Source organism: Leptonotus elevatus, chromosome 7, assembly GCF_054856555.1.
Source record: "Leptonotus elevatus isolate MCC_2025b chromosome 7, RoL_Lele_1.0, whole genome shotgun sequence".
Taxonomy (NCBI): domain Eukaryota; kingdom Metazoa; phylum Chordata; class Actinopteri; order Syngnathiformes; family Syngnathidae; genus Leptonotus; species Leptonotus elevatus.
In genome coordinates this window covers 24,075,655-24,092,466 of record NC_141245.1, presented here as the reverse complement: position 1 = coordinate 24,092,466, position 16,812 = coordinate 24,075,655, and the positions used below count along the sequence as shown (strand labels likewise).

The 16,812-nt window shown below is 40.8% G+C and overlaps 1 protein-coding gene across 2 annotated transcripts in view; it reads left to right on the top strand.

The window, feature by feature from the left end:
• LOC147171647 (glutamate receptor ionotropic, kainate 1) overlaps positions 1-16,812 on the top strand; it is a 44,421-nt gene that overhangs the window by 24,541 nt on the left and 3,068 nt on the right. The window contains exons 8-14 of one of the 2 annotated variants that reach the window (XM_086079903.1): positions 3,644-3,751; positions 5,787-5,828; positions 6,070-6,183; positions 7,835-8,038; positions 8,140-8,363; positions 8,450-8,568; positions 8,649-8,866. In XM_086079903.1, coding sequence (XP_085936029.1) covers positions 3,644-3,751; positions 5,787-5,828; positions 6,070-6,183; positions 7,835-8,038; positions 8,140-8,363; positions 8,450-8,568; positions 8,649-8,866 — 1,029 coding nt within the window. The remainder of the gene's footprint in view (positions 1-3,643; positions 3,752-5,786; positions 5,829-6,069; positions 6,184-7,834; positions 8,039-8,139; positions 8,364-8,449; positions 8,569-8,648; positions 8,867-16,812) is intronic. The other variant, XM_086079904.1, reaches the window with a different exon arrangement.

Sequence of the window (16,812 nt, the reverse complement as noted above, 5' to 3'; positions counted from 1 at the left end):
AAATCTATTCCGACACCAAAATACTCCTTCACTACTTTCTAATATTTAATATCACACACTCATTTTTTAATTAATACATTTCTAAGGTGCATTAATATGACTTTGTACTTTCTAATGATATAAAGCCAGGATATGAAAATAAGATAAGAAAAGGAAGAGAAATTGGGGGAGGGGTCAAATTCTCCACACTGTGAGGAGAATGAACGAAGATGCACAATTTATAGTTTTTTTGTTGCTTGAGCAAATTTTGACGTGGACAAAATTTCATAAGATGAAACCAACCCTTGCTGGAAAAGTAGTACATTTTGCCCAAGTATGAAATAATTGAACTAATTGGACAACGATGGAACCAGGATTGTATAGAATCAGTTTTCATTTATTAGAAAACAACGTCTTACAAATGCAATTATGCCATCCAGTGCCAGAAAAATGACCTCAACACAAATCAATATCGCACTCGTTTTTTACAGTACAGTACATATTTTTTATTTTAACTCAATTTGATGAATTATTATGAAATTAATATATCAATGACTAAAAGATGCAGCCATACTTTCCATTTTTATGCTAACAAGACTATGAAAACTTAGAAAAAAATATTTTATCGTACATTTGATTGTACATTTAGAACAGGTATAAAATTAGTGATTAATTAATTAATTAAGATTTAAAAAAAAATATATCGCCTGACACCCATAAAATAAAAAAATAAAAAGATCAATAAATATTTTTGGCAATTGAAAAAAAAGTTTGTTTGAATGTGTTCTTGTGGAAAAAAATGGTCCAAAAATATTGCCAGATTTGACTCAAATGCTTCAATGTTATTGTTTTGTGTAACGTTACCAAAAAAATAAAAATTATTAGATTTTCCCCCCGATTATTATTACCCAATGAAAAGGGTTAACTAATATCAGCTGATTAAAACCGCTTTGGCAACATTATTGATATTTCTTGAACGGAGCCAAATGTTCACCAAAATTGCTTTTTAGCGGGATTGTCGCTCATGTTTTTGTGAAATGAACACAAAACAAATCGTTCGGCATGCAACAAACATTCTCCTCATGGTTGCCCGGGTGCTGTGCGCTTTCATTAGCGTGTCTACATGACACGCTAATCCCCGATGTTGTCATGCGGCGGCGCACTAATGACACCAGCAGCGCATGATCAACACGTTTGATTGGAGTGGATTTAAAAAAAGGACGACTTAATGGCGGCGTTTCATCTGGATTTAGCGGTCAAGTCGGCAACACAGATGTGCAGACTGATTGAAGACGAACGAGCCTTAGCCGCGCCGTAGCCTCCTCTGCGTAAACGGAGGAAAACAAAAGGCAAAAACAAATTGGACTTGCACTTAAAGACCAACTGAAAAGGCCTGCAGGAAAACTCGACTTTCAAGCAACGGGATGATTGGTTACACCGCGCAACATTTGCCAATTGTCTTATCTCTGAGGAGAAGACACAAGATGGCTGGATGATGAAAAAATGGTGCATTCAGGTTTTCTATTTAAAAACTGCACCAGGGAAATCAATTCCACCAAACAACATATTCTAATAATGAGACAATATCACACATTTAATTTTTTTTTAAACGGGCCTGCCAACTGTTGCGAATTACGACGGCGTATTAGGGCCATTTTTTCTTTTTCACGGGGGGGGGGTCAAATAAAGAGATCGAAATGGCTTTAGCAGAGATTAACCATATGATGTTTGAAGCGTTGGCACACATTTAGGTTAATTTATTAAAATGTATATTTATTTTTTCCAGAATTCTTATTTACACATTCCTACATTTTTTTTTTTTTTTTGTACAAGTAGCTATGATGTGTCGAATCTGCCACTCTGCGTCATTCACTTGCATTTATCTAAAGTATGCTAGCTTCTGATTGGTTGGTGTTTAGTCAGCTGACAGGGGATCAGGAAGTGTTGTTGCTCTCGTATGACGACTAAAGTTTAAATTAAGAATGATTCCGCCTCCATCCTTTTATAAATACTGTCCTATTAACCACCAACAAATCTTCACTTTAGACTATAACTATGCTACGTGTATTTCTTGTAAGTTTCTGAGTTTTCCCCCCACAAATTTGCCACTTTATGAATTCGTAAATTTGCGAGAAAAAAAACTCACAAATTTGCCACTTTATTAAGTGGCAAATTTTTTGAGTTTTTCAAGAAATATTCCCCCCCCCCCGAAAATAATTATACATGGCCCCAAAATCTGTCTCTCGCAATTGTAAAAGATTTTCTGTTTCTGCGTTGAAGTTCGAGCTAATGGAAAGCTAGTAATTGAGGATTACGATTCGATTTGATATGGCTGTAGCTTTTTTCTCATGCTTATTAATATGCAACAAGTTTAACAGCTCTCCAAAAGTCAAACTATCCAAGTTCATTCTAATGAAAGAAACAACAAGTTATCAGCAACATTAAACCGATTTATATTTAGGGACGGCTCCATATGTAGGCAATACATGGGTTGCAATTCGGTTGGTTCGGTCCGGTAAATTAAAATTCATTCTCAGATTCAAATCGTTTTTTTTTTTTTTTAGGTGTGTCAGGCGATTCATTTTTTTTCATCGTAATTAATTGCATGACTTTCATAGTTGACTCACGATTAAAATGTTTCAAATGTACAGTGAAATGTACAAAATGTTTTCATAATATTGTTAACATAAAAATGGGGACTTTTTTTTTTAACTAATAGAAAAATGGCTTAATCTTTTTGTCATTGATACAGTCATTTTATAATAATTCATAAAACATTAAAATGATGTACTGTTAAAAACAAGTGTGATATTGATTTGTATTGTAATTTTTCTGCCACTAGATGGCATTTGTAAGACATTGGTGACAGCGCAGTGCATTTTTCTTTTCATATTAAGAGCTATCAAATCTTTTAACATGAAATAACTAACTAAATTGACCGATTGATTCATGCACAAACACGACTTATGTTTTCAATTTTTTTGGCATTATTACTGAGAAAATGTATCTAAATCTGGACAAAAACTAAAATGACGTATTACTTGATAAAATTCACCCAAAACTGTGCAGAGCAACAAATGGCGACACGTTCATGAACAAAAGCGAGCGAAGGGACGGAAGGATGCGATTGTGACATTATGAGTAAAAATGATGTTTTGTGCATCTTTTGGATGAACGCTTGATGAGCAAAAAGCGCATTGCTCAGATTGAAGCTGACTGTTATTCAAACTGAGCTCACTTCATTACCGGCGAGTGCATTCATGAGACCCCCCCCCCTCCCCCACCCCACCCCCCGCTGCCCACCCACCGCTCCGCACTCAGACCCGGGCCTTGCCTGCCTGTTCCATTCACATCATCATCATCATCATCTAGACACACTACACACACACACACACACACACACACACACACACACACACACACACACACACACACACACACACACACACACACACTTAAAATGTCCAGCCAATGCAGACATGCCCATTACGGCGCAACTCGCCGTTGTCTCCGGGACTGGCCCTAATGCGGCAGCGCTCATCAATTATTCATTTTCTCCGAATGCTTGTTTACTTCTGCAGCAAAGCGGATGGAGCATTTTGCTATATAACAATTTAAAATACAAATAATTGAGATTCATTGGTTGTCCCGCTTCTTCCCGCAGGTGCAGTGGAACGGCTTAACGGGACAAATCGTCATTAACAAGACAGACGGCCTGCGCAAAGATTTTGATTTGGACGTGATCAGCCTGAAGGAGGACGGCTTGGAGAAGGTGAACCGTCTGACCCGCTTTTCTCTTGCTCTCAATTGACTCTTAAGCATATAAATTTTAAAAAATGCTATAATTTTCATTTAGTGTTGAACAATACCAGAAGCAGTCCTGTACAAACTCATTCACTGCCATTGATGACTATAGACGTCAAAAATCCATTATTACTTTGTTATTTTATTTTATTATGAATTTTATTCATGTAATTATTTTATCATTTATATATTTAATAAATAAATAAAATAACTATATTATATATTTAATAAATGTTATTAATTTTATTTTATTATGAATTATTATTATTTTTATTATTATTGCTTTTCTCTTGGTCTCAATTGACTCTTAAGCATATACAAAAAAATGCTGTAATTTTCATTTAGTGTTGAACAATACCAAGAGCAGTCCTGTACAAACTCCTTCACTGCCATTGACGACTATAGACGTCAAAAATCCATTATTACTTTATTGTTATTTTATTTTATTATGAATTTTATTCATGTAATTATGTTATCATTTATATATTTAATAAATAAATAAAATACATATATTATATATTTAATAAATGTTATTAATTTTATTTTATTATGAATTATTATTATTATTATTATTGCTTTTCTCTTGGTCTCAATTGACTCTTAAGCATATACAAAAAAAATACTGTAATTTTCATTTAGTGTTGAACAATACCAAGAGCAGTCCTGTACAAACTCCTTCACTGCCATTGACGACTATAGACGTCAAAAATCCATTATTACTTTGTTATTGTTGTTTTTTTTATTATGAATGTTATTAATGTAATTATTGTATCATGTATATATTTAATAAATAAATAAAATAAATATATTATATATTTAATAAATGTTATTAATTTAATTATTTTTATTTTTATTATTATTGCTTTTATCTTTGTCTCAATTAACTATTAAGCTTTTTTTTTTATGCTGTATATTTCATTTAGTATTGAACAATACCAAGAGCAGTCCTGTACCAACTCATTCACTGCCATTGACTGCTATAGACGTCAAAAATTCCTTTTTACTGGGCTGGCAGTGAATAAATTAAAGGAGACATATTATGTTTCTTTTTAAACAATTCAAAACTGTTTACGAGTGACCTCAAGAATGACATACAACACAGCAAGTTATACTTGTCAAATATGTTTCACGTCTCGTCTGTGAAGTTCAAGTTTGTAAATCACTGTAATGACTACCAGATCTCTGCAGATGGCGGCGTTGCATCCCTTTGAATTTGAGATCAGCACTGCTTTTAAACCGAAGTTAAATATTAGGTGGTGAATCTCACGTTACGTTGATTATGCAGCTCATGGAGTAAAAGTGTAAAAAGTCACTGAGGTTTCAACTAGAACCCGTGCGGCCAGTCAGCAATGCTCAAAGTGCATTTTATAGATGGATATTTGTAAAAAATAAATAAAAAAGCATTTTCACGGTCTTGTTTTTGTTGTTTTAAAGTTTGAGTTATCGGCAGAGGTGGCAAATCTATTAAGTAAAAACCCTGTCACAGTTTGGCTAGCTAGCTCCTTGGCTAGCTCCCATGGTGCTGATTTACCTGCTAGGGAGCTAGCTAGCTAGCTAGCTAGCTAGCGACCGTCATATTTATGCTTGACGAGCTCATTTTGTCCGCTTTTTGATCAGAAAAGGAAAATGTTCTACAGCTACTAAAAAAAGGAACGAGGCAAGAAAAAAAAATCAGGGCAGAGAAGAGTCTCCTCGTCTTTTTGCTAAGCTTGGCGTTTATATTGTCACAAAAGACTCGAAAAATCTGTCAAAATGCTGGCAGTTAAAAAAGCCACATTTGCATAATATTAGACAAACTTTATTAAAAGAAGAAGGAATACTTACATAATATGTCTCCTTTAAAAACACTTCTTCAAATGTTTACAATGACTGAAATACTCGTTGCAAGTCAAAGCAAACAAGTCATTGTTAGCTTCCCACCTCATTTTGCTCCATTATCTTTTAAATGTTCAATGTCATCCATTTAAAAGTGCTTTTTCTTTATTGTTTTTTTTTTTTGCAAGATAATCGCAGGCAACAATCGCCTGAATAAAGTGTGGAAAAAGGTCTGTACTTTAGCTGCCCCCAAAGCAGACTAAAGGAATAGTAACGCTGTTTACTAATCAACTCTTGTGGTCTGAATTTCCCATTTTTTTCCTCCCTTTACTCCCGTAACCGTGTCCACGTCCGGTCTCTCATCTGTTGTGCGTTGTTGATTTTTCCCTTTCGTGTTGCTCGCGCACGGTGGCTAAAGCCAAACTTTGCGGCCTGGTTAGATTGTCATCTGTACATTTTCGTCTTTAACAGATTGGCGTGTGGAACTCGCAGACTGGCCTTAATTTAACAGAAAGCAACAAGGACTCCAGCACCAACGTCACCGACTCCATGGCCAACAGGACCCTCATTGTCACCACGATTCTGGTACACTAAATAGAGGGACTGAGCTCTGCCACAAATAACAACAACAACAAAAACCTACACAGTAAATTTGATTCTATTTAGAGTGCGACCAAATAGCCTCAGTTTTTATACTTGAAGGGAGTAAAATAAAGAGTTTTGGTCTCCTCTTGGATATTAGCAAACAGTAGGAGGGGCATAGCGCAGGTGGTAGCGTGGCAGTCTCCCAAGCTGAAGGTCGTGAGTTTGTTCCTGAACCCTTGAGTGACTTTTTTTCCTAATTCTTTATTTGACTCTTTTCCAAGTGTAAATATTACTCTAAAACTTGGTCCCACTCTAAATAGAGTGAAATTTACTCTCCTAAAAAATAATAATAATAATAATAATAATAATAAAATAAAATCACCTAAAAAGAATTGTTGCTGCTTATATAATATAATTTTTACGGAGACCCTTAAGTGACATGTTTTTTTTTTTTATGTTACTCAATAAGACGAGAAAACATTCTTATTCTAACATAGTTTCTCATGAAGATAAGAATTATTATTTTTTTTTTACAAATGAGAAAGTTTCTCATTAGGACGATGGCCGTTCTCGTTTCTCAATGAGAAAGTAGTCCACTGCATGCTAGCATGGGAGACACTATAACTACTTTCTTTTTCTTTGCATTTATGAGTGAAAATGACCTGCGACCTATTTGAAAAGCTTTTCACCTGTGACTTTATTATAAGGGCATTGCTGCTTTATTTGCAAAGTGCCAACGCTATGTGATGTCTGAGAGACATTGAAAATGACTGAAGTCTTGTCATCTGCTAAATAAGATACTGCTCACAGGTAAAAAAAATTAAATAAAAATAAAAAATTTCATTAGAATTAGAATGAGAATAGGATCTCACTCGGCTTCGTCTGTCCTTCCTTCCTTTTCTCGGTCTCTCCTTTGGTCTCTTGAGGCCTCCCTGATTTTATGTTTTTTGGATTTGTTGGGGTCTGGATGTTTCTTGGGCTGGGGAGGAGTTCTGGTGGGTGGCCCGGTGGGTGGTGTCTGGTCGGTGCTGGATTTCACCTTCCTTGGTTTTCTTTGGTCCCCTCGGGTCTCCTGGTGTTCGGTTTAGGTGAACGGTATGAGATTTTTTCTAATAGGTTTTCTGGTGAGCTAACAAATACACGCACGCACGCACGCACGCACGCACATACACATACTCACCCACACACACACACAAAAAAATATATATATATAAAAAAAAATAATAATAATAATAATAAAAGAGCAATGATGATGACATTTCCGAATGAACAATACTGAGCTCTTAGAAAGAAAAAAAAAATAATAAAATAAAATAAATAAATTAGAATGAGAAACCTTCTGGTCATGATCACTCTCGTCCCTCCGTAAATGTCAAACTCATCTTTACCCTAAAAAAAAAAAAGGACAGACGATGTGGTTTCCAAAAGCTCTTAGAACAGTCAAGATGCATCACTTTCACATACACTTGATCAATTACTACTTTCCTATGAGCGAGCCAAAGCCTTTGACTCTCAGAAAGAAGAACACAAAAACACACTAATAGATGATTTTTTTTCCAGGAAACGGTTGACGTTTCCACAGAAAGAAACAGCGAATAGGATCATTCGGGCAATTGCAGTTCGCTGCATTGACGTGCTGCCGCTTTTCCAGGAAAATCCCTACGTGATGTACAAGAAGTCCGACAAGCCGCTGTATGGAAATGACCGCTTCGAGGGATACTGCCTGGACCTCCTCAAGGAGCTCTCCAACATCCTGGGCTTCTCCTACGAGGTCAAGCTGGTGTCCGACGGCAAATACGGCGCTCAGAACGACAAAGGCGAGTGGAACGGCATGGTGCGCGAGCTCATCGACCACGTAAGTTGCTCGCGAGTCAATCTGAGGACGTTTTTTTTGTCCCGCCCCCGGCGCGCCTTGAGGGATCCCCGACGCTTTTTTTTTTGCGTGACGCTCGCCAGGTGGCCGACTTGGCGGTGGCGCCCCTCACCATCACCTACGTGAGGGAGAAGGTGATCGACTTCTCCAAGCCCTTCATGACGCTGGGCATCAGCATCCTCTACCACAAGCCCAACGGCACCAATCCGGGCGTCTTCTCCTTCCTCAACCCGCTGTCTCCCGACATCTGGATGTACGTGCTGCTGGCCTGCCTCGGCGTCAGCTGCGTACTCTTCGTTATCGCCAGGTGAACGCATCCAACTCATCTTTTCCCCCTCATCTCGATTCGTCCCCGGCTATTTTTTCAGGAGCTGTTTCTATTTGCCTCCCCAGGTTCACTCCGTACGAGTGGTACAACCCTCACCCCTGCAACCCGGACTCCGACGTGGTGGAAAACAATTTCACCCTCATAAACAGCGTTTGGTTCGGCGTCGGGGCGCTCATGCAGCAAGGTGCGCTTTTCTTGATTGCCTGGATGATTGCGGCGTGCCGTTGTCATTTTTGGTGACGCGTGGCCATCGTCGTCTTTCAGGTTCCGAGCTGATGCCCAAGGCCCTCTCCACCAGGATCGTCGGTGGGATCTGGTGGTTCTTCACGCTGATCATTATATCCTCCTACACTGCCAACTTGGCTGCCTTTCTAACGGTGGAGAGAATGGACTCGCCCATTGACTCCGCCGACGACTTGGCCAAGCAAACGAAAATAGAGTACGGTGCGGTCAGAGACGGCTCCACGATGACCTTTTTCAAGGTACGCCCCCCCATATACACGGTCAGAGGTGGCAAATCCAGGTCCAGAAAGTAAAAACCCTGCCACAGCCAGCCAGCCAGCTAGCTAGCTAGCTCCCTAGCAGGTAACGAGCACCATGAGGGCTAGCTAGCTAGCTAGCTAGCACCATGAGGGCTAGCTAGTGTTAGAGTAGACAATATTAAGTATTGTACTCTTTGCGTGTTCAATTAACTGAATGGTGAGATCCTGGTGAAGAAGTCCCTTTGCAAAGGTAAATAATTATCACAGAAGCTTCTGATCACACAATTGAAGTCACCCAAGCAGTGTTCTGTTCAAAAGTGTGCTCCTCCTTCAGCCCACAGTACATTTATTTGCAACTCAGTGAATACAAGAAAATCCCCCTTCTCCTCCCATCAGCAAGTTCAGCAAGTTCCCATAGGTATAAATCAGATTAGAGAAAAACAATAATAATAAGCCTGTGACTCCCTTCTTCCGACCGGCAGAGACCGGCCCTCCCATTAAAGATAGCGAATGTACAAACCCGTTGCCCTTTCTCATGAAAGTAACACAGATAAGAATACAATTCTATTCATTGAGCCATACTGCTATAACTAAATCCAAAACGGCTAAAATATAAATTGAAACTGAAAAACAATGTTAATAACTCATCACTAGCTAGCTAGCTAGCACCTAGGGCTAAATCCAAACTGCGGCAAGGGTTTTACTTTCTGGACCTGGATTTGCCACCTCTGTATTCACTATTTGTGAATTCTCTCTGTAATGCTCTGAGATGCCACAAGATGGTGCCAATGCCCTGGCTATTAGGGAAAGTAGTATTTCGGTAAAATGATTTTTTTTTTTTTTTTTTAAGAGCTCAGTATTGTTCATTCGGAAATGTCATCATCATTGCTCTTTTTTTTTTTTTTTTTTTTTTTTTTTTTTTTTTTTTTTTTAAATATATATATATATATATATACACATATATACATACATATATACATATATACATACATACATACATACTTTTTTTTTTTTTTTTTTTGTGTGTGTGGGTGAGTATGTGTGTGTGCGTGCGTGCGTGCGTGCGTGCGTGTGTTTGTTAGCTCACCAGAAAACCTATTAGAAAAAAAAATCTTATACCGTTCACCTAAATCGAACACCAGGAGACCCGAGGGGACCGAAGAAAACCAAGGAAGGTGAAATCCAGCACCGACCAGACACCCCCCACCAGAACTCCTCCCCAGCCCAAGAAACATCCAGACCCCAACAAATCCAAAAAACATAAAGTCAGGGAGGCCTCAAGAGACCAACGGAGAGACCGAGAAAAGGAAGGAAGGACAGACGAAGCCGCGTGAGATCCGAGACACCAGCCTCCACCGATTCAATAACCTGAGGAGGAAACAGATTGTGTCTGAGTTTCGGTAGATGCTGGTGTGGTGGATCTGGCATGCATGAAAATCTCCACCAAAGAGGGGAGCCGTCGACCCCCGCCGGAACAGAGCAAGCGCAACACCTCAGGGCCCCCCAGGCCGCGGCAGCGCCAAAGGACGACCCCCGGGCCCCACCAGGGCCACCGGCCGGAGAGCAAACCCAGGAGCAGGAGCGCCCCCCGCCCCAACACGGCCCGCGCCCCCGGCCCAACGCAGCAGGACGGGGCACTGCAGGCCCACCAGGCACCCCACCGGCCCCCAACCCCCGCCCCCCCACCACCCCCCGCCCCCCATCCACCCCCCGCCACCCACCCCAACCCAGCCCCAGCCGCCCCCATGCCCCCAATCCCCCAGACACCCCCCACCCCCAGCACCCCCCCACCCCGCAACCCCCACCACCGCCCCCCCCCAACAAAGCCGCCCCCCCCCCCCCCGACCCCACCCCGACCCACCGGCAGCCCCCCAACCCCCGACCCCCAGCCCCCGGGGACCACCCGCACCCAGGCACCGGCGCCGAAGAGGGGCCGGACAGCGGAGCGGAGAGGGCAGCCGCGCCCACCCCACCCCCCGCCGTGTGGAAGGACGGAACACCGGGGGCAGAAGGGGGAGATGGGGGCACCGGAGGGCGGCCGACACCCCCGAACCCCAGGCCCAGCGGGGGAAGGCCCCGGTCGTCACCCCAGCGTTCTTTGTGAAAATTAACCCCTGTTACTGAGTCCGCCAGCTCGCGGACTGGCGAACTCTACCCCTAAACCGTGAATGTGACCCCACCCAGTGTATATACAAGTGTGTGTGTGTGGTGCATTAAAATTAGGAGCAGGTGAACCGGAGCCGATGGAAATGATATTCCCACGCTCCGATCCACCCGCCACCCAAGCATGTTGCTGAGTGTATGTGGTGCATTAAAAAAAATAGATAGGGCGGGGGGGGGGGGGCGGGTGGCGACACGGACAGGGGACCGCAGCACTGCTCTATACTGCGGCCCCCAACCGATGGCACCCCCACAAGCCCCCAAGCCCCCCCCCCACCCACAAGTTGTGTGGTGTATTAAAATTGGAGGGGAGTTGTAGGGTGAAGACGGTGTTTCCACCCTACCCCACCCCCCAAAGTGTGTTATGTGCCCTATATGTCTATAAAAGTGTATTGTGCAAACCTAGTGTAGTGAGTTAAGAGGTGTGACCAGCGGGGCCCCCCCCAACCGGGCGGGGGCAGGAGGCGCACCGGCCCACCAAGCCCCCACCCACCCCACCAGGACCCCGGCGGGCATATGGGACCCGTCCGGCGGGGCGATAGGGCTCGCCCCCCGGATACTGGGTCCCGCCCGAGGTGTCAGGACGCCCACCGGAGCGGGGCGGGCACGACACCAAACCCCAGCCACCCCCGCCGGCCCCCATAGCACCGAGACCCGGGCCATGGATGGAGCCCCCGGCCCAGGGGAGGGGAAGGAAGGCGTACCGGGGAAGGGGAAGGGAGGAGGGAAGGGGACGACAAGAAGGGCAGGGGGCAGCGGCAGGGACGCAAGGAGAGGGGGAGAGGAGGAGGAAGGGCGACGAGGGAGAGGGGACAGGGAGGCGGAGGACGGGCGGGGAGAGGCGAGGAGGGAGAGGCAGCAAGGGGGAGGAAGGGGGAGGGGAGAGGGAACCACCGGGCACCCCGGCGGCCCACAGGCCCCGAACCGCGTCGCCGGGCCCAGAGCGACGGACCGCGCCGGAACGGCGCCGCCCCCGACACCAGGGAAAGCCCCGCAACGCAGCACCCCCCAAGAGACCCAGGGAACGGCCAAGACGCAGCCGCCACCCAGCAGCCAACAGAGGGGGAGACCCGCCCACTCCCCGCCAGGGGGGACAGCACCCACAGAATTAACCCACTGGCATGCCGTGAATCCGAATATCAACCCCTGGTGCCCATCGGAGGTGAATCCGCTCGATCCCGCTGGCAGCAGCCGGGTTCCTGACTATGGAAACACAACCATTAGTTACAAATTGCCTAATACAGAAACATCAATGCCAGTTATAACGCTGCTGTGGCTCTCGCTAACAGGCAGAATTAAAATCCAAGTTTAGGTTAAAAAATTCTATATACGTAGACCATGTTTCTTTAAATTTTGACATTTGGTTTTTATTTGAGGCAGATATTTTTTCCATTAAAATATGATTTATGAGGAGGTTAGACCATTGGTCGATATTCAAAGTTTGTTTATTTTTCCAGTTAACAAGAATTGTTTTTTTTGCGATAGTAAGGGCTACAAGTATAGATTGAAATTGTTTATGTGGTAAGTCAATTGTTGTTAAGTCACCTAGCAAACACAAGTTTGGAGAGAACGGTATCCTACAGTCCAAGACAGCGGAAAGTTTTTCTAAGACTTTAGTCCAGAAACACATAACCGGAGTACATAACCATAAAGCATGAAAATAAGTGTCTGTAGTGTTTTGTAAACACTGGAGACAAATGTCGGAGTCTGAGAGTCCCATTTTCTTCATCATATATTGAGTAATGTATGTTCTGTGAATAATTTTATATTGGATAAGTTGTAAATTTGTGTGTTTTGTCATTTTAAAAACATTTTCACAAACTTGAATCCAAAAGACAGATTCCGGAGCTATAGACAAGTCTGTTTCCCATTTTGAGATGGGTAAAGACGTTTTATCAGTATATGAAAGTAACTTATATATTTTTGAGAGTTTTTTTGTTGTTGTTGGAGAAAGCTTGGTAATATCTTTAGCTAAAACAGGCGGTTGGAGCGTACCCTGGAGTGTTGGAATTTGTTTCTTTATCATACTTTTAACTTGCAAATAATGTAAAAAGTTTCCGTTTTTTATTTTATATTTTTGGAGCAAGGATGTATATGATATAAACATATTATCTGAGAAGAGATGGTGGAGATGTGTAATTCCTTTCTGCTCCCACACATTCAAATAAAACGATTGGTTGTTAATTTGAAAGTCGGGGTTATGCCATAGGGGAGAAAGCCCGCTGGGCTCCACTTTGGCTTTTGTCATTTCTAGTGCCTTCCACCAGGCAGTCAGGGTGGCGGAAATCATTGGATTTTTAAAGCAGTTATGGCGCTTAATCGATGTTGTAATAAAGAGTAAATCTAGGAGTCTGAGGTTATTACAATCCTTCTGTTCTAGTTCCAGCCAACAGTTAGTATCTCTATTGGGTTGTGCCCATAAAATAATATATTGTAGCTGGTTGGCTATATAATAGTGCATAAAATTTGGTGCCTCTAGACCTCCTTTGGATTTATTTTTCTGAAGAGTAGATAGACTAATCTTTGCTTTTTTTTTTTTCCAGTAAAATTTTGTAACGGCTGAGTCCAACAACTGGAACCAGTTAGCCGTAGGTTTAAATGGAATCATTGAGAAAAAATAGTTTATTTTGGGTAAAACTTTCATTTTAATAGTGGCTATTCGTCCTATTAGAGAAATAGGAAGATTATTCCAGCGCTCCAAGTCACTATAAATGCTATCCAGAAGTGGAGTGAAATTTAAATGAACTAAATCAGTTAATTTAGGTGAGATTTTTATGCCTAAGTATTTTAAATTACCTATAGGAAATGAGTAGTATGGGTCCTGGCTTGCAGGGTTCCATGAATTTTCTGTAATAGGTAGAAGTGTTGATTTTGTCCAGTTAATAGAATAGTCTGATAACTGTGAGAATTTAGTTATTAAGTTAAATACTTCCCCTAATGAAATAGCAGGCTTTTCTAAATAAAGTAAAATATCATCGGCATATAGATTAATTTTATGTTCTGTTACCCCAGAGTGAATTCCTTGAATCATTCTTTCCTGGCGTATGGCTAATGCAAGCGGTTCAATAAATATTGCAAATAATAAAGGCGACAGTGGGCATCCCTGTCTTGTGCCTCTCTGTAGAGTAAAACTCTTAGATATAATCCCATTAGTAGTAACAGTAGCTTTAGGAGAATCATATAATACTGACACCCAGTGAATAAATGACTTCCCAAAGCCAAATTTATTTAAAACAGCAAAGAGGAAGGACCAGTTAACTTTATCAAAAGCTTTTTCTGCATCCAATGATATAATAACTGCCTTTTTATCATGCCGCTGTGACATACTAATAAGGTTAAAGAGCCTTCTAATATTATTAGTAGAGTGACGCTCTTTAATAAAGCCTGTTTGGTCGCTATGAATGATTGTCGGGATTACTGTTTCTAATCTAGATGTAAAAGCCTTAGTGATAATTTTAATATCAGTGTTAATTAGTGAAATCGGACGGTAACTTGATGGAAGGGTGGGGTCTTTTTCTGGCTTTAATAAAAGTTTAATTGCTGCTGTATTCATGTGTGGGCGTATGTGACCATTAGTTTTAATTTCTGTTACTACTCTTAAGAATAGTGGAGCAAGCATTGACCAGAAGTGCTTTAGAAATATAGCCGGATAACCATCAGGGCCGGGTGCTTTGCCATTTGGCATACTATCTAGAGCACTGTACAACTCGTTTATAGTAAGTGGTGCATCTAACATATCTTTATATTCAGTAGTTACCTGAGGTATACTTAAGCTACTGAGGAATGCCTCAATATGCTCTGGGTTAGGTTTATTAGTTTCTGAGTATAAATTGTGATAATAATTATAAAAAATTTGATTAATTTCTTCTGGTGATTGTGTACATTCACCAGTTGTACCTTTAATAGCCGTTATAAGCGATTTTTCCCGATTACGTTGAAGTTGGTTTGCAAGAAATTTACCTGATTTGTTATTATATTCAAAGTTGTTGTATCTCAATTGTTGTATTATAAACTCTGTCTTTTTAGTTAACATATCGTCTAACTGTATTTTTGTATTTTGTAAGTCAGTCCATATTTGGTTATTTGGGTTTATTGCGTACTCATCCGTCAGTTGTTTAATTTTATCTTCCAAGTCTTTTTCTAATTTTTGATCCTGTTTCTTTTTATAAGATGAATATGATATAATTTTACCTCTAATTACTGCTTTCCCGGTTTCCCAGAGAAGAGCTGGAGATAGGTCTGGAGAGTCATTTATTTCCAAAAAGTCCGCCCATTCTTTTCTTATAATTTTGTCAAATTCTGCGTCGTTTAGTAGTGAGATGTTAAAACGCCATGTAGGTGGTGGTTTAAAGGTATAATCAACTTGTAGGGAAAGGGAGACTGGTGCATGGTCGCTAATAATAATAGGATGTATTTTTGTAACGGTTTTATCAGCAATAGAATTATTTGTAAGAAAAAAATCAATTCTTGAAAAGGACCGGTGCACAGCGGAAAAGAAGGTAAATTCCTTCTTATTTGGGTTTTTAAGTCTCCAGCTGTCGACGAGGCCAAAGTCATCCATATATTCCCCTATTACTTTTGTGGATTGTGATCGCCTTATACATGTTGTTTTATTAGAACGATCTATTAATGGATTTAAGGTTGTGTTAAAGTCTCCTCCAATAATAATAGTAGAGTTCGCTGCTAATTCAAACAGTTTAGAGAAAAATTCATGGAAAAAGGCCGGATCATCATTATTAGGGGCATATAAATTACCGAATGTATATATTTTATTAAATATAGTCACCTGAATAATAATGTATCGGCCCTCTGGGTCTGTTATTGTATTATTTAGAGTAAAGAGTAAATTATTATGTATGAGTATACAGACTCCCCTTTGTCTACTGTTATAAGGGGCAGAGTACGCTTGGCTAAAATTTTTATCAATAAGTAATTTTTCTTCAGATTTTTGTAGGTGGGTTTCTTGTAGGAGGCAAATATCTGCTTTTAATTTTAAGAGATGGTCTAAAGTTTTTATTCTTTTTGCCTGTGAGCGAGCGCCACAAACATTCCAGGAAACCAAAACTAATTTATGCATACAAATAATATAAACACAGTCCTATGTATATATCTGTATAGGCCATTTGCCACCACTGGCATGTTATAGGATAGAATCAAAGTGGTTAGGTGATTTATATAGTTTGTATAAAATATGAGGTAACGTATAAGGCAACATGTAAGGTAATGTGTAAGGTAACGTGTAAGGTAACGTGTAAGGTAACGTGTAAGGTAACGTGTAAGGTAACGTGTAAGGTAACGTGTAAGGTAACGTGTAAGTAAATAAAACCGTGCAAAAACGAGTAGGGCGGTGAAAGTGAGGGAAATTAACAGGGGATTAAACATAACAATACACCAGTAACCCCAGCGAGATTTTTTTTTATTTTATTTTTTATAAATATACTTTAGATATAGTTGTGTATTAATATTATATTTATAATATAGCCTAAACATAATAAGTATTCATGTTTTTGGTTTTATAACCACATATACAGTATATGTATACACCTAGTAATCAAACTAAGTTTAGTTCCACCAATGCTAATTAGAACAGCCAGGGAGTGGAATTGGGGTTCCGGAATAGTTGGCCATCGATATATAACTTATCAACGGCTATCGTAGTCCGCTTACCCTCCTGCCTATTTTGTTTCATTATAGGAAACAGTACCTTTCGCCGCTCATTGATCTCTCTCGGGAATTGATCATTCATTCCAAATGAGGTCCCTTTAAGCTCCCGTCCTTTACTTTTA